We start from the raw sequence: 22,877 nt of genomic DNA on the forward strand, positions 1-22,877 counted from the left end.
CGTCGAAAATCCATCAAAGTCCTCTGGAGTTCAGTCGTGTGTACACGGCATAACCGGTGATTCCTATACAATACATGCTGATCCCTGTCTTTTCTGATGTAAGTGCAATACAACCTTCTTTTTAAATAAATGATTAAAAATACCGCACCACGAGAGTATCCTCTCCTCTCCCTTACTGACAACACTGGAGCTTTTTATATATCTCAGTATCTATCTAGATTTTTCTTCTGCTCACTCTGCATTTTCTAAATTGCAAAAATATATATTTTAATTGTTTATTTTTATCACAGTGTGTGTGTGTGTGTGTGTGTGTGTGTGTGTGTATGTACGTGTGTGTATATATATATATATATATATATATATATATATATATATATATATACAGTATCTCACAAAAGTAAGTACACCCCTCACATTTTTGTGAAATTACACTTTGCTACAATGTAAAGTAGTAAGTGTACAGCTTGTATAACAGTGTAAATTTGCTGTCCCCTCAAAATAAATGAACACACAACCATTAATGTCTAAACTGCTGGCAACAAAAATGAGTACACCCCTAAGTGAAAATGTCCAAATTGGGCCCAAAGTGTTAATATTATTTGTGGCCACCATTCTATTCCAGCACTGCCTTAACCCTCTTTGAATGGACTTCACCAGAGCTTCACAGGTTGCCACTGGAGTCCTCTTCCACTTCTCCATGACGACATCACGGAGCTGGTGAATGTTAGAGACCTTGTGCTCCTCCACCTTCCATTTGAGGATGCCCCACAGATGCTCAATAGGGTTTAGGTCTGGAGACCTGCTTGGCCAGTCCATCACCTTTACCCTCAGCTTCTTTAGCAAGGCAGTGGTCATCTTGGGACAGAGAAAAAAACTGAGGACCGAGATTCCCCAGTTCTGTTCTCTGCAGCCTGCAGTAAACATACTGTAGTTTACTATGCTTCAGTTAAAAGTGAAGACAGGAGTGATTGGTACAAATCACTCAATGTGCTCATTCAGAAATAGAAGGCCGGTTAATTAAATATTTACCAGCCCCTTCCCCTGAGAGGAGGGAATCTGGCAGCACTGTAGGGGGGAGATGGGTAGAGGGGGAATCGACACCGCATGGGGTGATTAGGGTGTGCCCAGGCACGCCTATGGATGCCTGCCTTTACATGCACATGAACTCTAATGGCGTCCCAGTCTTAGTCTGTAGGGTTCAATATTGAGTTGACCAACCCTTTGCAGCTATAACAGCTTCAACTTTTCTGAGAAGGCTGTCCACAAGGTTTAAGAGTGTGTCTATGGGAATGTTCGACCATACTTCCAGGAGCGCATTTGTGAGGTCAGGCACTGATGTTGAACGAGAAGGCCACAGTCTCAGCTGTAATTCATCCTGTAACGGAATGTCCCCCACTCCGCTTGAGTGCTTTCGTCATATACCACTTCCTCCCAGTCTGAATATAGATATCAGATATTCCAACCACTCACAAGCACAAAACAAGACGAGACTTGTTTAGCTGCTCAACATGGACTCTTTTATTAGAACCAAAATTACAAGTCTTATATACAGTAGAAGAGGAGGTCCCCCCTCCTGCCCATATTACTCTAACAATACATCTGTAACCAGAAACAGAATTAACAAGAGCTAATTAAATAATCCCTTAAAGCAGCCGATGTGACTGCTTGCCCTCCGGACCATTATTATTAATCAGGATTTCACTACAGATCAGACTTGTTGTCACCGAGCTTCACACAGTAGATTATACATTATCATAAACATCAACACAGAACTCCTTCATACAATAGCAAGGTTAATTAGCACAAACAACAATGGGTGAAATACTCTTAGAAGCTGTGGCAAGCCAGACTAGACTCATTTACATTATAGAAGACAACAGACAGGTGGCTGGAGTTGATGACATCAGCATCTCCTACAGTATGTGTCCCAACAGTATGAATCAGTCACTATCCCTAATATGGCACATACAGGGTTCCCAGAGTCTGTGTGTCTTGGGGGACATGGACCTTAATCTAAAGTAACACCACCTCAAGGGTCCCCAGGCATACAGCTCACTAAGAGTACTGTTCCCCCAAATGCCAGGGCCCATAATCGGTAGGCAAGAGGCTAGAATTCAGTCCCCTCGAAAAGCCTCTGTCCCGGGTGAATCTGTTACACATCCCAAAGGTGTTCTATCAGATTGAGGTCAGGACTGTTCCTCCACAGTGTCAAGTTCCTCCACCCCAAATTCGCTCATCCATGTCTTTATGGACCTTGCTTTGTGCACTGGTTCGAATTATTTGGTGGAGGGAGGATTATGGTGTGGGGTTGTTTTTCAGGGGTTGGGATTGGCCTCTTAGTTCCAGTGAAGGCAACTCTCAAGGTGTCAGCATACCATTTTGGATAATTTCATTCTCCCAACATTGAGGAAAGAGTAGGGTATACAGCTTCCCAATCCTGTTGGACTTCTGATGTCTCATGACGGCTCTTTTCCTTAGTTTTAAATGCTGTGGCTATTGAGGATATGATCTCTTATCCATATGATACTATTGTATATTATATAACCACTTACCCCTGAAGAAGAAGAATTATGCAGTCCTTTCGAAACGCGTTGAGTTCCATCCTGATTCTGGTTTCACTACTAACCGTTAATTGTGGTTATTTTCATTTTATTTTTCATGTGTTATGTATTCATTGTAACCGCATCAATATATTCATGTTTTAACTCTACATCAATCTTTCTATTGTTATAACAAATTTTGTACTTTTATACTACTTTACTTTTTTTTGGAGTCTATATCCCGTTAAAGTCCCACTAGAGGTTTTTTCTGATATTCTGTCAATTAGGGATGTGGGCATCCTCTCCCAGTCCCTTCCATAGCAAACGGTAACCTATAATTGCACAGAAATTCAGCATACATGCATTCCAGTTCTGACTGCTGTTTTTATTACTGAAGGTGGTGCATCTGATCACATTGACAGTCTTATTGAATGGAGAAGACACATGGAGGTAAGCAGTTGGCAAAATGTATTTGGTTAACTTTGTTATACATGGTTTGTGTCGATTTATCCTCCCCAATAATGCAAACCACTGCATTGGGCACCGTGACAAACACAAATGTGTGCATTGCAGTTCAATATGCATTTTCTGCAGTGCAACCTAATGCAACATCATGCTTCCCATTCCATCACTCATCAGAAAGGTGTCTCTGAAAGACATGAGTTCCGGTGTAGTGCTTTCACCACCTCCCTCTGCTTTGCCAGTCACAAAGCATGGTCGCAGCATCATCACTGGCTGTGCTTCTTGAATAGCAAAGTGAGGGCGGGCAGAGGAACAGCACCGAAACTGGTGTCGCTCATAAACCCTTTCTAATGTGGCTTGGAGCCAGAAACACAACTCCTCCTGTATTTTCCAGCAACTGCTTAGGCAGCTTACAGTCAAGTTAGCAAATGCTTACTTATTAGTCTGTTAGGCCTCATGTACACTGCTGCTGCTAAACGGACGTTTAGGAGCAGTTGGGCATTTTTTTTCAACTGCTCCTGAACTCTTCTCTGTTATCTTATCTGTATATGTACACAGGGTCATTTACAGTCGTTTCTAGGCAGTTGAGTTTAGAGGCTTTTTTTGGAACGCAACAAAATGGGTTCAGAAGAGTTTAGAGGCATTTCAAGCGCCAAACGCATATAAACGTGGCTAAATGTGGTAACTCGCTTTAAGCCGTGTTTCGTTTACAGGCATTTTTAATTGTTGCCTATTTTTGAAAAAATGTAATAAATAAAAAATATTTTATTATTATTTTTTTTTAACCAATTCAGCCCCAGAAGATTTGGCTGCTCAATGACCAGACCATTTTTTGCGATACGGCACTGCGTCGCTTTAACTGACAATTGCACGGTCATGCGACGCTGTACCCAAACAAAATTGACGTCCTTTTTTTTCCCACAAATAGAGCTTTCTTTTGGTGGTAGTTGATCATCTCTGCAGTTTTTATTTTTTGTGCTATGAACAAAAAAAGAGCTGTAGGGGGAGGGGACTGACTAGAGGAGATGACAGATCGTTGTTCCTAGCTAGTAAGAACTCACGATCTGCCGCTCCTTTCCTCACAGAACAGGGATTTGTGTGTTCCCTGTCATTGGCACCCCCGCAGTGCAGCGGGTGCGAGTCTGCTATCCTGCTTAAAGGAGCCAACGTACAGCTACAACGGCTCGTGGGATCATGCCAACCTGCTGCAGTATAATGATGATGGTGGCTGGTCGGCAAGCGGTTAAAAATGCTTCTAAACGCAAACACGGCATGTAAACGTGGCAAAGCGGACGTTTTAAATGTGGGTTACTATCTGTCAAGTTAAATCATTCAAGAGAGGTTGTAAAAATGTCCCATGTACATGAAACCTTAGAGCAGTGGTTCTCAACCTGGGGGGGTCAAATGATAATTTGCCAGGGGTCACCGAATCCTGGGCTGTTCCTGAAGCCCGCACCACTCTCCCAGCCTTTTTGCGGCCGCCCAGCAGAGCTGTCCCTGGAGCCTGTGGCCGCCCACTCAGCCTCTTGGCAGCGGCCCATTCAGTTTACGGCATGGCTGGGTGGCAGAGACTAGAGGTCAGCTGACTGGTGAGGAATAAGAAGTGGGAGGGGCTGGAGGATACCCTATCTCCTGATTTCGGCATAGGTGTCACTGCTACGAGACACCACCAAGTCAGAGACACAGTGGGTAACACTACCTGTGATTATAGTTACCATTAAAAGTCCCCACTACGGTTCTCAGATGACCTTGCTCAAGAGCACCTAAGTTGGCTGATCAGAACTCCCCCAAGCACTGCCACTGATCGCACCCCCACCCCCACCAGCACTGACACTCATCCCAACTCCCCACCAGCACTGCCACTCATTCCATTCCCCCCACTCCCCCCACCAAGGAGTAAGAGAAGGAATAAAAATAGAAAATACATGTAAGGGAGAGGAAAAGAGGGGGAGGAACAAAGAAAAGGGGAGAGAAAGAATAAGAGAAAACAAGAAAGATGGCTAGAGAGAGGGATGGGGGGGGGGGGGGGGACAAGAAATTAGGATAGAGAGAGATAAATGGGAAAGAAAGGAGAACAAAGACAGTGGTACATCCTAAAATGTACCATGAGGGGTGTTAATACTGTGTGAGTGGAAGGGACTCGGGGAGTGCTAAATGCCCGCTGGTTAGGGGCCCAAATTACTTGTCTTGCCTTGGGTGCTGACAACCCACGCTACAAAAATAATTTTACTGTTAGGGGTCCCCGCAACATGGGAAATTTTATCAAGGGGTCACGGCACTAGGGGGGTTGAGAAACACTGCCTTAGAGGAACAGAGCTATGGAAGTTTTGCTGGCAAAGTCATCAGCATTGCCTGTGGTCTACTATAACTGATTTTCCACTATATTATTATTATGGATTTACGGTATATAGTGCCATGCAGAGCTTTACAAAATAAAGGGAGAAGTTACAGTTTAAATACAAGAAGCTTTAATTGGCCCTGCTCTTGAGAGTTTACAGGCTTAAGTATATTTAAACCCTCAGCTTGTAAAACAACACTTCCAGACCAGGCCTATCCTGGCACTTTTTGTTTACATATAACAATCAGTATTAGAACCCCCAAAACAGTTTATTTTAAGCAGAGGCCCTAGAGAATAAATTGGTGGTTTTGCGATTTTTTTATGTCACACAGGATGCGCACAGCGTTTTTTCAAGCGCCAGTTTTTGGAAAAACATACATTTTTAATGCAAAAAAATACAATACATAATCCAATTTTTTTGTAAAATATGCATATAAAAAATGATGTTACGCTGAGTAAATAGATATCAAATATGTCCCGCTTTAAAATTGCGCATGCCCGTGCAACTGCGTCAAATAACATACATTTTACCGAGAAGGTTTAGTCACAGGAATTTCTAGGACCCTGGTGCAAAAAACCTTAAGGGGGCCCCCTGACTCGCTGGTCCCAAGGCCCTTCCCTCCAAGCCCGGGCCCCTTCTCTTGTCGTGGGGTCCTTTATCATGACCCCGCAGTGGGACCCTTTTCCATGTTCTGCAGCGGGACCCCTTCCTGCCATCTTGGAGCCCCCCACAGTGGCAGAACACCAGGGTCTGGTCACAAGTGCAACCTTTGCGACCCTGGTAGTTCCGCCACTGGGTGAAATACTCTGGGATGGATAAAATACTCTGCAGTGTGTTATTTGATGGGTGGAATGCTCTGCACACATACAGAGATATAAAAACACACACACACACACAATACACAACCTTTCAAAAAATCAGCAGTACAGTACCTACAGTCATACAGCCGGGTACTGTACTGTGGGGGAGACACCTCTCCCTCCTTTTCTTTCACCTTGCTGAGTGTGTTCACTGTTTGCCAATGCTAGTGCTAGAATTCCTGCCCATGATCTGATGTTTGCGGTGATACCTAAACTTCTTCTTTTTTTTAATTATTTATTTTACTTTTATACTATTGCTTTTTTTTAAATCACTTTTATTGCTGTCACAAGGAACGTAAACATCCTTGTGACAGCAATAGGCAGTGACAGGTACTTTTTATGGAGAGACCTGCTCTGCCCTTAAAAGCATTCAAAACACCAAGATCTGTGTTTTTAGTTTGCGTTTGCTTTTTTTAAATTGCTCGGTTGGCATCTGGGTAAACTGTAAGTGAGGACAGGTCATTGCTTCAGGTCATAGAAGAGAGTGGATCAAGCCGTGAAAGGCGGCAGGAAGGGAGGGACGTCCTTCCCCGCTGCTTGTAGAAGCAGTCCAGTGGCTAGTTGGCCACTATGATTGCTTTTTCAAGACAGCCGACTGCCGGCTCTAAAAAAAGGTACCCACTGCGGGCTCAGGCATCATCCCGGTATAACCACCCAAATTCCAGTGACGTATGGGTATGCCACTTGTTTGGAAGTGGTTAAAATAGAAATGAAAGACAAAACATCTGTGCATACACATAAAAACATTTTTAAGTACCTCCCCCCCCCCCCTTTTCACATACAGTGGGGAAAATAATTTTCCTGGCCCACCTCACGTCAGCACACAATGGGTTAACGCCTCCTCTGGAGCTCACAGGACCACCTCTTCATAGCTAAATAAAAGACAGCCCCTCCACCACTGAATTGTTCGGGTTTTTTTTTTTTTTGGTCTTGCTCCAGGCCACCTGTGGATAGCAGTTGGTAAGTACTTTGTTTGCTGCAAGGATATCCCCCTGTCGAACCTGTTGGGGTTTTTCTTGTCTTGTATAGGCAGTGTGCCACACTGTTCTCCTGGCTTTGTCTTCCGTCTGAGAGTGGCGGTGGATGATGTCACCGATGGCAGGGAGACGGGGCGGCATGGGGTAGTGATTGCCAGTCACCAAGCAGCAGCTTAAACAGTCTTAGAGCCGGCAAAGGAACTAGATTCTCTTCTCTCTCTACAGTCCTGCCAGTTTTCTCCTGTGAGGTAAAGACTTGTTGCTGTTTGTTTGCTTCCCTACTGTGCTGTGTTCCTGGGGTTTAGACAGTCTGACTGCAAAATTTAACAAAATAAAAATCTGCGTACGAAGAGTCATAGAGACAGCATTTATGTCAGCAAGGGATTGCATTGTCCCCATTGAAATATTTTTACAGCAGCAATTCCAGTGCTGCCTTGGGCCAGGTGGCACATTGGGGCTCTTCAATTTGCTTTCCTCAGTCAATAGAATGGGCTATCTATGGATCCGAAGGTCTTTGTGTCTGCACAAATTAGCAAAAACTGGAGTTTTTGGACACCCGTGTGCCTCTTTTGTGGTGTGCCTCGCAGCCCAGGAAATTGAATTGAATTCTGACATCGGATGCCAGTCTGCCTCCAGTCTGAGGAGACTAGTGCAAGGCCATTGAAGCCTAGTGGAATGCAGATGCTCTGACTGTCTTAAATCTAAGGCAATATTTTCTAGCATTGCAAGCCTTTCAGGATCTTCCTCCAAGGGACCCGAATTAAGTTTAAACCGACATCAATTGCCCAGCAAGGGGGCACCAAGTGTCTTTTCCTATTACTTTTCGTAACAAACTTTTTGCTGGGTGGAGAACAACTTACAAGCAGTTAACGGCAGTCTACTTACTGGGAAAGCAAGATCCACTAACGAATCAGTTAGGGAAATGTTTTTCCAACAATGCGTACCTCAGCTAGTCTTGGCTCTATGGGGCATTCCAGCGGTAGTTCTCAAAGAGTCCACTAAATACCCAGCTTCTGGTGTTTGTAACAAGGCAAAAAGGTGAAGTGATAGAAGGTGGATTCACAGTGCCATGGGTTTTTTTCCGTTGGTGTTACTCTTCCTCCAGTGTCGTTGATTAGGAAAATTCTTCTGAAGATTTGGACAGAACATGTTTAGGACATATAGGTGTTTTCCACCTGCTGAGGAGGCCTTGGTTTTCATTGCCCCCCCCCCGGCAGGTGTCACCCACACCACCAATTCCGTTTCTGGTCAAACAAGATCTTTTATGCCAACGTCAATGGCAGCATCCCAATCCAGTGAGATTCTTAATAGCCTGGCTATTGAGGTGCAGGGATTCTCATCTGAGGTGGTTCATACCTTGGTGAAGACCACAAGATCATGAACGCTTCATAGGATATGAAGGAAGTTTGTTCTGTTTGCTCAGCAAAGTTTTTTTTCTTTCCTGTGTCCCCAGCTCTAGACCTTTTTTTTACAATTGGCGCTTGAGGATGGTCTGGCATACAACGCCATTGAACAAATGCTTCATGCAGGCAGTAATCCATATACGACCACAAAGGAAATTTCTTGTTCCCTTCACGGGACTTAGGCTTGGTTCTGAAAGCACCAGTACAGGCATACTTGGCTCCAATAGCTTCATTTCCATTGCGGTTTCTAGTGGTAAAACTAGTTTCTCTAAAGGCAGTTGCTTCAGACAGAAGGATGTTGGGGGTTGCAGCATTTTCCTGCAAAGATCCATTTTGTGTCTTACCAAAAATAGTGATACTATGTCCATCTCCAAAGCTCAGTTCTAAAGTGGTATTTAGTTTCTAGGAAAACCTGGGTGCAGTCCCTCCAAGCATTCACATGGAGTCACTGAGTACACAGCAGGAAGACTTCAGGTCCTTGCACATGGACAAGTTGCTAACAGTGTACATGCAAAGGTCAAAGAATGTGAGGAAAGTGGACAATTTTTTAATTTCACAGTCAGGTTCTTGAGTCATCTTTTATTCGTTCACCAGGGTGATTAGATTGGCATGCAGGAAGAAGGCCTTATTGCTCAGGAACAGGGGCAAGCTCCTTTGACCAGAGAGGTGGCAACCTTTGAGGCAGTTATGGATTTCAGTAAAGGAAATATGTGAGACAGCCATTCATTTGACTTTACAAGCTAGACGTGCAGTCAGCAAGTTCTGCAAAGTTTAGGACGAGACAGATAAATTATTTTTGTCTTTTAACAGCTCGTCTTTGATTGTCAATGTTTCTTTTTCATGTGTTCTCTCCCATCCATTGATTCAGCTAGTTATATCCTATTGTGTGCTGACGTGAGATGGGCCAGGAATGCGGAAAATTGTTATCAAATACTTACCGTAATTTTCCTTTCCTGGCCTATCCTCATGTCAGGACAGGACTCCCTCCCTAGTGGCCTGTCGCAGGCTAGATTATTGAACACTTCAGTGGGGGAGGGGCTGTCTTTAGCTATGAAGAGGTGCTCCTGTGAGCTCCAGAGGAGGCGTTAACCCATTGTGTGCTGATGTGAGGACAGGCCAGGAAAGAAATTACGGTAAGTATTTGATAACAATTTTCCGTAATTTGATCCCCTGCAGATTTTGTAAGTTTGCCCACTTACAAAAAAATTAAGGGTCTATCATTTTTATTATAGGTGTATTTTAAATGATAGAGAATAGCAACCAAAAATCCAGAAAAACCACATGATACAAATGTTATAAATTGAGTTGCAGTTCAGTGTGTAAAATAGGTTTTTCTTGGGGATCAAATACTTAACTTAGTACTTGGTGGGGAAACCCTTGTTGGCAACCACATAGGTAAGACGTTTCTTGTAGTTAGTGACCAGGTTTCCACGCATCTCAGGAGGGATTTTGGTCCACTCTTCTTTACAGATCTTCTCTAAATCCTTAAGGCCCCTTTCACACTACTGCGACTTCAAAATCATGCAATTTTGACACGATTTAGACACGTTTTTTTTTTTCAGGGAATGCCTGTGTAACTCACATCAAAGTCTGACCAAAGTAGTGCAGGGACTACTGTGAAGTCGGCACGACTTGAAGTCCTACTAATATGAATGGTAGTCATTGGAAATCATGGGGAGTGATTTGTCATACGACTTTGCAGTCCCAAGTCATAGGACAAGTCGTACAAGTCTATGCATTGAGGTGAAAAACCTCCTTTAATGCTGCAGCCCCCCCTCCTGAGCCCCCCGTTTTACTTACCTGTACCCCTTCTCTCGTGCCAGGGACGAGCACACCAGCAAAAGCCGATGTCTTGGGTCCTGATTGGATGGATTGATAGCAGCGCAGCCATTGGCTCCCGCTGCTGTCAATCAAATCCAATGACATGGGTGCTGGGGGCGGGGCCGAGTCCTGCTTTATGTGTAAATAGACGCAGAAGTAGGACACAGGAGCACGCCCGCACGAGTGTCCACAAGGGAGAGCACTTCTCTGAAGGGACACTCAAGAAGAGGAGGAGCCAGAGGCCCCGACGAGGGGCCCCAGAAGAGAAGGATCGAGGCCACTCTGTGCAAAACCAACTGCACAGCGGAGGCAGGTATGACATGTATGGGTTTTTTTTAAAACCCTGAACCTTTACAACGCCTTTAAGGTTTCTTGGCTTTCCCTTGGCAACTCGACGTTTCAGCTCCCTCCATACATTTTCTATAGGATTAAGGTCTGGAGACTGGCTAGGCCACTCCATGACCTTAATGTGCTTCTTCTTGAGCCACTCCTTTTGTTGGCTTGGCGGTATGTTTTGAGTCATTGTCATGCTGGAAGAACCATCCACTACCCATCTTCAGGGTTCTGGCTGAGGGAAGAAGGTTTTCATCCAGGATTTTACAATACATGGCCCCATTAATTGGCCCATCAATGCGGCAAAGTCAGCCCCAAGGAATAATGTTTCCACCTCCGTGCTTGACAGTAGGGATGGTGATCTTGGGGTCATAGTCAACATTTTTCTTTGTCCAAATACAGCGAGTTGAGTTAATGCCAAAGAGCTCAATTTTGGTCTCATTTGACCACAGCACTTTCTGCCAATCCTTCTCTGAATCATTAAGATGTTCATTGGAAAACTTCAGACGGGCCTGTACTTGTGCCTTCTTGAGGCAGGATTTCAATCCATGACGGTGTATTGTGTTACCAATGGTTTGTTTGGAGACTGTGGTCCCAACTGCCTTGAGATCATTCATAAGCTTCTCCTGTGTTGTTCTGGCCTGATTCCTCACTTTTCTCGTAATCATCCATACCCCATGAGGCGAAATCTTGTGTAGCACCCTGGTGTTTAGGTAGGGTTGCTAGTTAATTTAGTTTGCCAGGCGGTAGTTGCCCCGGTTAATTGTTAGTAGATCCACTTATTCCTCTCTAGTTCTGGACTTGCTGCACCTTCTCTCTTCTGTTGCTAGGTGGCGTTATGCTGGTGACATTAGATAGGGCTTAGCAAGGTCAGGTTATGAATGGATGGGTTGTCTCAGCCAATTGGCGGGCGTTTCTTTAGCCCTTGGCTTGCTGGGAGAGCCTAATTATTTGGGTGGAGTCAGGTGATCGGGGTTCTGTGCCACCTCGATGGCTGTCTGGGTGAACATGTGTTATGCTGCCCCGGGCTGCTAGGTCGGAAGCCTGAGGCCTATCCCGGGGACATCTGGCTGCTAGGCTGTCTGAGGGCCTATCCAGAAGCAGGAGAAGCAGTGCAGGGTTGGGACTGCAGGATTGGAGTCCAACCGAGAGTAAAGGGTCAGCCTGACGGGGAACCAGTTGTGGTCAGAGGTAGAGGGGAAGTTGTCACCACTAAGGGACCATCCACCTTGTTACCGTTGACCACTGTGAGTAAGCTGGGGCCAGTACCAGAGCAGTCTTCTCACCAGCCAGGGACAGTGAAGAAGTGGGAAAGCTTCAGCAAGTGCCAAGCCAGGGACCCAGCTGGACAGCAAAGGTGATGTTTGAGGAGCATCAGTGAGTGCCAAGGTAGCGACCTAGCGGTCAGCAGGGGTGAGGCTTGAGGAGTATCTGTGAGTGCCAAGCCAGGGACCCAGCAGGGAAGCGGGAGTGACACTTGAAGAAGATACCGAGTTATGGAAGTTGAAGAGCTCAGGGGATCCAGTGGCGATTGGGTCTGAGAGTCTAGTGAGAGACTGGGAGCTCGGTGAGTGAAGCCCTACAGTGAGAGACTGTATAATGCAAGGAGAACTATTTGTGTTACCAATAGTTAAATATAACTATCGTTAGTGACTGTTACAAGATTGTTGTCATAGGAGACAGCGGTCTTACCTTTACAGAAGTAGTATCTGGCTGGAGGCCTACCCCTATATAGCTGTCTACCTATAAAAGTCTCAGAGTCTGGCAATTATCATTGCATCCACCTAAAGTGTAAGTAAACCCCCCTATCGTTTTCAGCCAAGGAAGCTGCCATCTTTACTTCTATTTAATCTACAACTGCCATGGTGCTGCACATGTGATCAGTTATGACGCCAGCCATTGGATGGTTTGACAGCTTGGTTGAGAGCACGACCAATGGGAGTGTTACATTTCCAGCATGTGCCAGAAATTAAACTGTTTTATGGATAGGTTTTCTTCCGCTTTAAGGGTGTCCTGGCTCTAACCCTCTCTCCCACAGTTCTATTAAGAGACAATAAATCTATTTTGCTTTCAAAAAGTGTCTGGTGCCCATCACTCCATCTTGCATCACACCCATCATGCCTTGTAACCCATTCTACAAAGAGGGATGTCAGCTATCCCTGACTCTGAAGGTCACCAATAGGCCTTTGGGGGTCCGGAACCTAGCTACACTTGCATGGAGCTCCAGACTGAGGGCGATGGATGGTTATTTTGTATTTCTTCCATTTGTGAATAATCAGTCCAACAGTTGTCTCCTTCTCGCCAAGCTTCTTGCTGGTGGTCTTGTAGCCAATTCCAGCCTTGTGTAGTTCTACAATCCTCCAATCTATTGTCCCTGATGTCCTTTAATAGCACTTTGGTCTTGCCCATGATGGTGAGGTTTGAATGGAAGAAAGAGATTCTGTGGACAGGTGTCTTTTATACACATAACAAATTGTCGTTAGGAGCAACTTTTTAAATTGACAGGACTAATCTGTGTACCACATAAGCACATACTGTAGCCAGTCTGTGGGAGCCAGAATAATTGTTGGTTAGTAGGGGATCAAATGCTTATTTTACTCACTGAACTGCAACTCAATTTATAACAAAACATTTAGATCATGTGTTTTTTTTCTGGATTTTTGGTCTCTATCATTTAAAATACACCTATGTTAAAAAAAAAAAAGTGGGCAAACTTACAAAATCTGCAGGGGATCAAATATTTACTTTCCCCACCGTACCCTCTGTTCTCAGCTGCATACGGACTCAGAGACCTGGGGGAGAAGAAAAAGCAGTACACTGATCTTTCCAGTGAAAGGCTGGGCAGAAGAAGGGGGATGTTGGGACAAGTCTGGTCACTGGAGGAGAGAAGGCTGGGTTCCCAGCACAGCTAGAAAACTGACCACGCTGTGCTCTTATGCCTATTATGGTCAGTTTTTAATAGCAAAGCAGAGAGATTGGCAGGAACACCAGGGATTTCAAACTACGGAAGCAATACTAAGAGAGAAGGCTGCTTCTTCATACAGGTAACTGGTACAGCAGGCATATATCAGAAATATGAAATGTTGAATTTACATTTTCTTCAAAAAAATGCCTTGTTCTGCAGTCTCTTCCTGTGTGGCATGGCACTTCCTCATGGCAGGGCCTCCAACAAGAAAAATGGTGAGCAGCACAGCAGTGACAAATCTCACTTCAAATCTCCTAAGACTAGCATAAACCAGTACCCTAGATCTCACGTAGCAGAAATGTCTTTTTTTTTTTTTTAAGGGTAGTGCTTAGGCACAATTAATGATTCTAATTTTTGGCTATAGCCTACCTTCAAAAACCTTCTTCACTTTTTGCATTCAAATCCACTTTAAAGGGTTTAAAATTAAGGTGTTTGAATTGTCCGTTAACAGAATATGAAACCTCTGTTTTCTAGGGTGTGAAGGCAGAGATCTTGGAGGATGTAAACAATCATTTAAGGATTCTTCTTGATAAAGCCATGACTGAGGCTGTGCAATCATACAGAAATGGAAATAAAACTGCAACATCTGTAATTAAAAAACGGTGAGATGAATGGATATGTTCATGTGTAGTAGATATTTAGGCATAGTGTACACATTCATGTTATAACATACAGATTCATGATTTAATTACAATATATTTGATAGTTATTCTTGACAATTCAATGTAAGTTTTAAAAAATCTGCATTCATGTTGTGAGTGCTACCTGTCTGCTGGCCATCTCTTTCCACAACTTCCTGGATTCCCTTCATGGTTTGCAGCTTCCCCTCGGCTGTTTACTGCAATCCTCTTATCTTTTTTCAGTAAGATAAAAACTGACACAAAGAAATATGAGTCAGTTCTTCCCCCTTGCTGTGACAGACAGGAGATTTACATATCTCACGCATGAGCCTGAGAGAGGCATTCTGTGTACTTTCCAACACCCCTCCTTTCTTCTCCAGCTCTCCCAGGATTGGCTGCTCCACACCTCAGCTTGATTGGGCATGCTGAAGTCATGTGGTGACTTATCTGGGTTTTGACAGAATGTTGGTGATCATAGCAGAAGTTCAGTGTAAGAAATACACAGGAGAAAATGCATGTTGGCAAGGGGAGTGTAGCGGTGGGTGGGGAGTCTACTGACTCCACCCACAGAGCTCCAGACAACAGACTCACCCACAGAATCTGCAGTTTTTCAGGTCTCATAACAGACAGAGGGGAGACATTTGACAGGTAAGGATACATGCAGGATACATGTATATCCTTATAGATAACCACTATGGCAGTAGTTTAGAAAGGATGAGAGTGGGTTTAAATCCACTTTTAAAGTTGTAAGCTCTACATATCCCATGGTACCTTGCTGCCTGCAAGCAGTGATTCCTGAAACTCCTCCTCTCAGCGCCTCTGTAGTTTAAATGGCAGGCCATGACACAGCAGTGCATGGTCACAGGGCATAGTGATTACGTGTCACAGAATTCAATGAAGTAAATATGAGCAATTCCTCAAATACATCTTCAAATTTGGACAAATAAAAAGAATAGTGAAAGACTTTATTGGTTGCCATAAATACCAATACCAGTGAGCTACTGCTTATTCCTATACTAGGTTCGACATTCTGAGGCATATCTGGCAATTGTGTATATTTACATTTATTTGCACATGTTCTATGCTCATCTATGGGCTAAGTGACTACAGGCTTTGATCTACACTATATTACCAAAAGTATTGGGGTACCTGTCTTTATATGGACATGAACTTTAATGGCATCCCAGTTTTAGTCCGTAGGGTTTAATATTGAGTTTTCCCACCCTTTGCAGCTTCAATTCTTCTGGGAAGGGTGTCCACAAGCATTAGGAATGTGTCTTTGGGAATGTTTGACCATTCTTCCAGAAATGCATTTGTGAGGTCAGGCACTGATGTTGGATGGGAAGGCCTGGCTCGCAGTCTCCGCTCTAATTCATCTCAAAGCTGTTCTATCAGTTTGAGGTCAGGACTCTGTGCAGGCCAGTCAAGTTCCTCCACCCCAAACTCACTCATCCATGTCTTTATGGACCTTGCTTGTTGCAGTGGTCCAAATCATTTGGTGGAGGGGGGATTATGGTGTGGGGTTGTTTTTCAGGGGTTGGGCTTAACTGCTTAGTTCCAGTGATGGGAACTCTTAAGGCATCTGTAGGGATGAGCCGAACACCCCCCTGTTTGGTTCGCACCAGAACATGCGAACAGGCAAAAAATTTGTTCGAACACGCGAACACCGTTAAAGTCTATGGAACACGAACATGAATAATCAAAAGTGCTAATTTTAAAGGCTTATATGCAAGTTATTGTCATAAAAAGTGTTTGGGGACCTGGGTTCTTCCCCAGGGGACATGGATCAATGCAAAAAAAAGTTATAAAAACAGCCGTTTTTTCGGGAGCAGTGATTTTAATAATGCTTAAAGTGAAACAATAAAAGTGTAATATTCCTTTAAATTTCGTACCTGGAGGGTGTCTATAGTATGCCTGTAAAGGGGCGCATGTTTCCCGTGTTTAGAACAGTCTGACAGCAAAATGACATTTCAAAGGAAAAAAAGTCATATAAAACTACTCGCGGCTAATAATGAATTGCCGGTCGGACAAAACACATAAAAGTTCATTGATAAAAACGGCATGGGAATTCCCTACAGGGGAACCCCGAACCAAAATAAAAAAAAAATGACGTGGGGGGTCCCCCTAAATTCCATACCAGGCCCTTCAGGTCTGGTATGGATATTAAGGGGAACCCCGGCCAAAATTTAAAAAAAAATGGCGTGGGGTCCCCCTCAAAATGTATACCAGACCCTTCAGGTCTGGTATGGATTTTAAGGGGAACCCCGCATCAAAATAAAAAAAATGGCGTGGGGTCCCCCCAAAAATCCTTATCCGAGCATTGAACCTGGCAGGCCGCAGGAAAAGATGGGGGATGAGAGAGTGCCCCCCCTCCTGAACCGTACCAGGCCACATGCCCTCAACATTGGGAGGGTGCTTTGGGGTAGCCCCCAAAACACCTTGTCCCCATGTTGATGGGGACAAGGGCCTCATCCCCACAACCCTTGCCCGGTAGTTGTGGGGGTCTGCGGGCGGGGGGCTTATCGGAATCTGGAAGCCCCCTTTAACAAGGGGACCCCCAGATCCTGGCCCTCCCCCCTGTGTGAAATGGTAAGGGGGTACAAAAGTACCCCTACCATTTCACAAAAAAGTGTCAAAAATGTTAAAAATGACAAGAGACAGTTTTTGACATCCTTTATTTAAATGCTTCTTCTATCTTCCTTCGGTTTCTTCCTCCATGTTCTTCTTCTGGTTCTTCCTCCAGTGTTCTCGTCTGGCATCTTCCTCCGCGGCGTCTTCTTCCCTTCGTCTTCTAGGCCGCTCTGCATCCAGCATGATGGGAGGCTCCCCCTGTGTGACGCTTCTCCTCTTCTGACGGTTCTTAAATAATGGAGGGCGGGGCCACCCGGTGACCCCGCCCCCCTCTGACACACAGGGACTTGACGGGGACTTCCCTGTGGCATTCCCCGTGTCGTCAGAGGGGGGTGGGGTCACCCGTTACGTAACCCAGAAGACGAAGGGAAGAAGACGCCGCGGAGGAAAATGCCGGACGAGAACACCGGAGGAAGAACCAGAAGAAGAAGAAGATGGAGGAAGAAACCGAAGGAAGATAGAAGATAGAAGAAAGAAAATAGAAGAAGCATTTAAATAAAGGAATTGTCAAAAACTGTCTATTGTCATTTTTAACATTTTTGACACTTTTATTTTGTGAAATGGTAGGGGTACTTTTGTACCCCCTTACCATTTCACACAGGGGGGAGGGCCAGGATCTGAGGGTCCCCTTGTTAAAGGGGGCTTCCAGATTCCGATAAGCCCCCGCCCACAGACCCCCACAACCACCGGGCAAAGGTTGTGGAGATGAGGCCCTTGTCCCCATCAACATGGGGACAAGGTGTTTTTGGGGGCTACCCCAAAGCACCCTCCCAATGTTGAGGGCATGTGGCCTGGTACGGTTCAGGAGGGGGGGCACTCTCTCGTCCCCCCCTCTTTTCCTGCGGCCTGCCAGGTTGCATGCTCGGATAAGGGTCTGGTATGGATTTTTGGGGGGACCCCACGCCATTTTTTTGAAAAAAAATTGGCGCGGGGTTTCCCTTAAAATCCATACCAGACCCGTCTGGTGTAGATTTTGAGGGGGACCCTACGCCATTTTTTTTTTTTATTTGGCCGGGGTTCCCCTTAATATCCATACCAGACCTGAAGGGCCTGGTATGGAATTAAGGGGGACCCCCACGTCATTTTTTTTTTTTTTTTTTTTTGTAATTTTGGTTCAGGGTTCCCCTGTGAGGAATTCCCATGCCGTTTTTATCAATGAACTTTTATGAGTATTGTCGGACCGGCAATTCGTTAATAGAAGCAAGTAGTTTTAAATGACTTTTTTCCTTTGAAATGTCATTTTGCTGTCAGACTGTTCTAAACACGGGAAACATGTGCCCCTTTACAGGCATACTATAGACACCCCCCAGGTACGAAATTTAAAGGATTATTACACTTTTATTGTTTCACTTTAAGCATTATTAAAATCACTGCTCCTAAAGAAACAACCGTTTTTAAAACTTTTTTTTTGCATTGATCCATGTCCCCTGGGGCAGGACCCAGTTCCCCAAACACTTTTTATGACAATACCATGCATATAAGCCTTTAAAATTTGCACTTTTGATTTCTCCCATAGACTTTTAAAGGGTGTTTCGCGGCTTTCAAATTTGCCGCGAACACCCCAAATTGTTCACTGTTCGGAGAACTGGCGAACAGCCGATGTTCGACTCGAACATGAGTTCGACTCGAACTTGAAGCTCATCCCTAGGCGTCAGCATACCAAGACATTTTGGACAATTTCATGCTCCCAACTTTGTGGGAACAGTTTGGGGATGGCCCATTCCTGTTCCAACATGACTGCGCACCAGTGCCAAAACAAGGTCCATGAAACCATGATGAGCGAGTTATTGGGCTTGAGGAACTTGACTGGTCTGCACAGTCCTGACCTTAACCCGATAGAACACCTTTGGGATGAATTAGAGCGGAGGCTGCAAGGCAGGCCTTCTAGTCTGCATCAGTGCCTGAGCTCACAAATGCGCTTCTAGAAGAATGGTCAAACATTACCATAGACACACTTCTAAACCTTGTGGACCGCCTTCCCAGAAGAGTTGAACCTGTTATAACTGCAATGAGTAGGCCAACTCAATATTGAACCCTACGGAATAAGACTGGGATGCCATTAAAGTTCATGTGCGCGTAAAGGCAGGCACCCCAATACTTTTGGTAATATTGTGTATTTGCCTGTGCTTATATTTATATAGAGACCGTATTCTATTGGACATGGTTTTTATGTGAATTTTAGCTGAATTGTTGTTACTATTAAACTTTTGTGTTTTTTTTTTTACATAATTTTAGAGTACTCGCTTCCTTTTTTATGGGGTTATAAGTGGCAATCAATAAAGTCCTTCACTATTCTTTTTCTTTGTCCATTTTCATAATTTGAATGTGGTGCCACGCTAAACAAATCGTGTCTCATTTTTTGTTTTACATCTTTTTTTTTTTAGAAATGTCTGAAGTAACTGAAATACAGAATATATGGAAAATTAATAAATGCTCTTACCTTTTGACCATAGATCTGCTTTAATGTAGGTTTAATGTTACACATTTGCATTTGAAAGCAGCGCCAGGTCCACATTTCTAAGACATTTCAAAGATAACATTTTTAAGGGCTTTAAATGATAATCTTATGCCCCGTACACACGGTCGGACATTGATCGGACATTCCGACAACAAAATCCTAGGATTTTTTCCAACAGATGTTGGCTCAAATTTGTCTTGCATACACACGGTCACACAAAGTTGTCGGAAAATCCGATCATTCTGAACGCGGTGACGTGAAACACGTACGTCGGGACTATAAACGGGGCAGTAGCCAATAGCTTTCATCTCTTTATTTATTCTGAGCATACGTGGCACTTTGTGCTTCGGATTTGTGTACACACGATTGGAAATTCCGACAACGGATTTTGTTGTCGGAAAATTTTATAGCCTGCTCGCAAACCTTGTGTGTCGGAAAATCCGATGGAAAATGTGTGATGGAGCCTACACACGGTCGGAGTTTCCGACAATAAGGTCCTATCACACATTTTCCATCTGAAAATCCGACCGTGTGTACGGGGCATAAGAGTGTATGTCCAGTTTAAGGATATAAAATGGCATCACAATTTAAATAACATATGGCTGGCCAATTTTATGTTGCCATTTTTATGTATATTCCAATAAAGTTAAAAAAAAATGACATTGATTGGACATGCTTTAAAATTAGCACTTGTTGTATTTTTTGTACTGAGTTCAAGTAGAGTAGTGATCATTAATGGAATGTATTGGGGATTATACAATCTCTTCCTTGCTGGCTGTTACCAATTCCCTTCTTTCACTGGGCATCCAGTTGTCACATGATTATTATATGAAGGGGATTAAATCTATCTTATGTCAGGTTTTCCTGCGTTAATGAATAACTGCATTTTTTTATGTGCATAATATACATTTTACGTTCACATACATTGTATTGCTGTTTGTGATTTAGACCCCAAGGGCCAGTGTCTGAGAGAAGGAAAACATTTGTGCATCGTGCTTCCCTGCTAGAGTGAGTTGATATCTTTAATCATTTATTATTGCATTAGTTTACTGTGTTGGTAAGCAGATAGAAATGCTGTACCCCAGTTATATTTTAGTTATCATTTTACAAGTAGATGTTTAAAGCATATGTTACCCCAACACGTCATATTCCTGATTTGAGCCTGCTGTACCATGTACTTGTATGAGAAAGTATCCTGTTCTCTTTGTATTTCTTCCTTTATGTGAAATCCCTGGTGTTCCTGACAATCCCTTTGCTTTCGTATTAAAAACTGACCACACTAAGCAGGCGAGCACATTGTGGTCAGTTCTTAGCTGTGCTGGGAAACCTGTTTTCTTCCAATGATCACACACCCCTCTGCACAGCCATTCACTGGGCAGATCAGTGTATTTCTTTTTTCTCCTCCCCAAACTTTTATGCAGCTGAGAACAAATGCAAAAAGGTATTTAAAATGTTTTTTGGTATACCTATACAAACATGTTTTATCGTTTACAATCACTTTAATGTCCAATTTTTATAACTAGTAATGTAAGTAATCTTAACAAAGTCTTCAGGCAATGTTTGTGGCTGTTTTATGGCAATTATATAAAATAAAAAACATCTAAAACACACAGCACTGGGTAGAATGATAAGTGGTTGGAGCCTATAGTAATTCTGCAAAATATATAATAAAATGTATGAAAAATAAAAGCTAAAAATTCAGCAGAAGGAAGAAAATAAATTAACTTATTACCCCTTCCACATACATAAATGAAGTGGATGGAGGTATTCCCAGCCCCCTTCTTTACGCTGGCTGCCGCTGCTGTTAGCATACACTGATCAGTGGCTGCAGCCATTTGGCTGCAGTCACCATTCAAGAAAAGTTTTCCAGCATGTCCCTTTGTCAGAAGTTGGCTGATTCATGCTGAAACTGACAAATTTCATCAGTGTATGGCCATCTTTAGATACAAAGCACCGTACCAGTTACAGCATTTATGGAGTTGCCGCTTAAAAGAGAAGTATGGGTTTACTTTTTTAACTTACTCCTATTCCCGATGAGCTACTAATACATAAAAATCCTTCCAGACCTCTGAGAAGTGCACCCTTTCTGTTAAAATCAAAGTAAATACCTATGGAAGGGGCTTCATTCTACTTTGGACTCTCATGCCGACAATCTTGTTGGGATCCACGCCCTATTCTTCTCCTCTGATTGATGCTGTCTTCTCATTCCCATTTTTTTTTTTCTTTTCTTTCTTTTTTTTTAAATCGGAAGAAAGTTTTATTTGAACACATTTAAGCATTCAGGTTCCATAAACACAAAAGAATGAAAAATTTTAATGTACAAAACAGTAAAAAACAAACAGGCAATTACAACTTCCAGCTGCATAGAGCTCACATAGAGAACATACAGCCCCACCTAGTGGCCAAAAACAGAAATGATAGTGCCAATAAAGCATTAATATTGCACACTCCAAAGTCAGATAGTAATAATAACCAGCATTAAGTAACCAACAGCATTCTACTCCAATATTCTATACTATAATCAGGTCTACTGGGGCCAGGCCAAGCCAATCTCCCCAAACCCTCTCAAATTTAGCAGGGCATCCACGATGCTGGTAAGTAACCTTTTCATATCTTAAGGTACCTATATGGTCTAGCCATTCCTTTAACCGCTTGCCGCCCGCCGGCGGTCATATGACAGCTAGGCGGCGCGGCTTTCGTTCTGGGAGGGTGTCATATGACGCCCTCGCCTTCCCGGCCCACCAGGGAGCGCGCGCCGCCGCCGGCAATCGCGCACGCCCGCCATGTCACTGGGCACCTGATGCGCGTGCCCGGTGGCCGCAATGTCCGCTGGGCACACGCGATTGCCTGGTAACACTGCAGGACCGTGGATCTGCGTGTTTACACAGATCCTGTTGTGTCCTGTTGTGTCCTGTCAGAGGAGAGGAGACCGATGTATGTTCTCAGTATAGAGCAACCCCGATCAGTCTCCTCCCCTTGTGAGTCCCCTCCCCCTTCAGTTAGAAACACTCCCTAAGAACATAATTAACCCCTCGATCACCCCCTAGTGTTAACTCCTTCCCTGCCAGTGACATTTATACAGTGCATTTTTATAGCACGGATCGCTGTGTAAATGTGAATGGTCCCAAAAATGTGTCAAAAGTCTGCCACAATATCGCAGTCATGATAAAAATTGCAGATCACCGCCATTACTAGTAAAAAAAAAAAATAAATAAAAATGCTATAAATCTATCCCCTATTTTGTAGACGCTATAACTTTAGCGCAAACCAATCAATATAAACGCTTATTGCGTTTTTTTTGGGGTTTTTTTTTACTAAAAATATGTAGAAGAATATGTATCGGCCTAAACTGAGGAAAAAATTTGTTTAAAAAAAAAAAAAAATGGATATTTATTATAGCAAAAAGTAAAAAATATTGTGTTTTTTTCAAACTTGTCACTCTTCTTTTGTTTATAGCACAAAAAATAA

At 43.7% G+C, this 22,877-nt stretch overlaps 1 protein-coding gene across 1 annotated transcript in view; it reads left to right on the forward strand.

Annotated features, from left to right (window-relative positions):
• The window catches only part of LOC141127282 (sterol O-acyltransferase 2-like), a 196,812-nt gene that overhangs the window by 33,309 nt on the left and 140,626 nt on the right, over positions 1–22,877 (forward strand). Inside the window, exons 2-4 of the mRNA XM_073613568.1 lie at positions 2,938–2,990; positions 14,175–14,302; positions 20,358–20,417. Of these exons, the coding sequence (XP_073469669.1) occupies positions 2,938–2,990; positions 14,175–14,302; positions 20,358–20,417 (241 nt within the window). The remainder of the gene's footprint in view (positions 1–2,937; positions 2,991–14,174; positions 14,303–20,357; positions 20,418–22,877) is intronic.

This window comes from Aquarana catesbeiana, linkage group LG02 (genome assembly GCF_042186555.1).
Source record: "Aquarana catesbeiana isolate 2022-GZ linkage group LG02, ASM4218655v1, whole genome shotgun sequence".
Taxonomy (NCBI): Eukaryota; Metazoa; Chordata; class Amphibia; order Anura; family Ranidae; genus Aquarana; species Aquarana catesbeiana.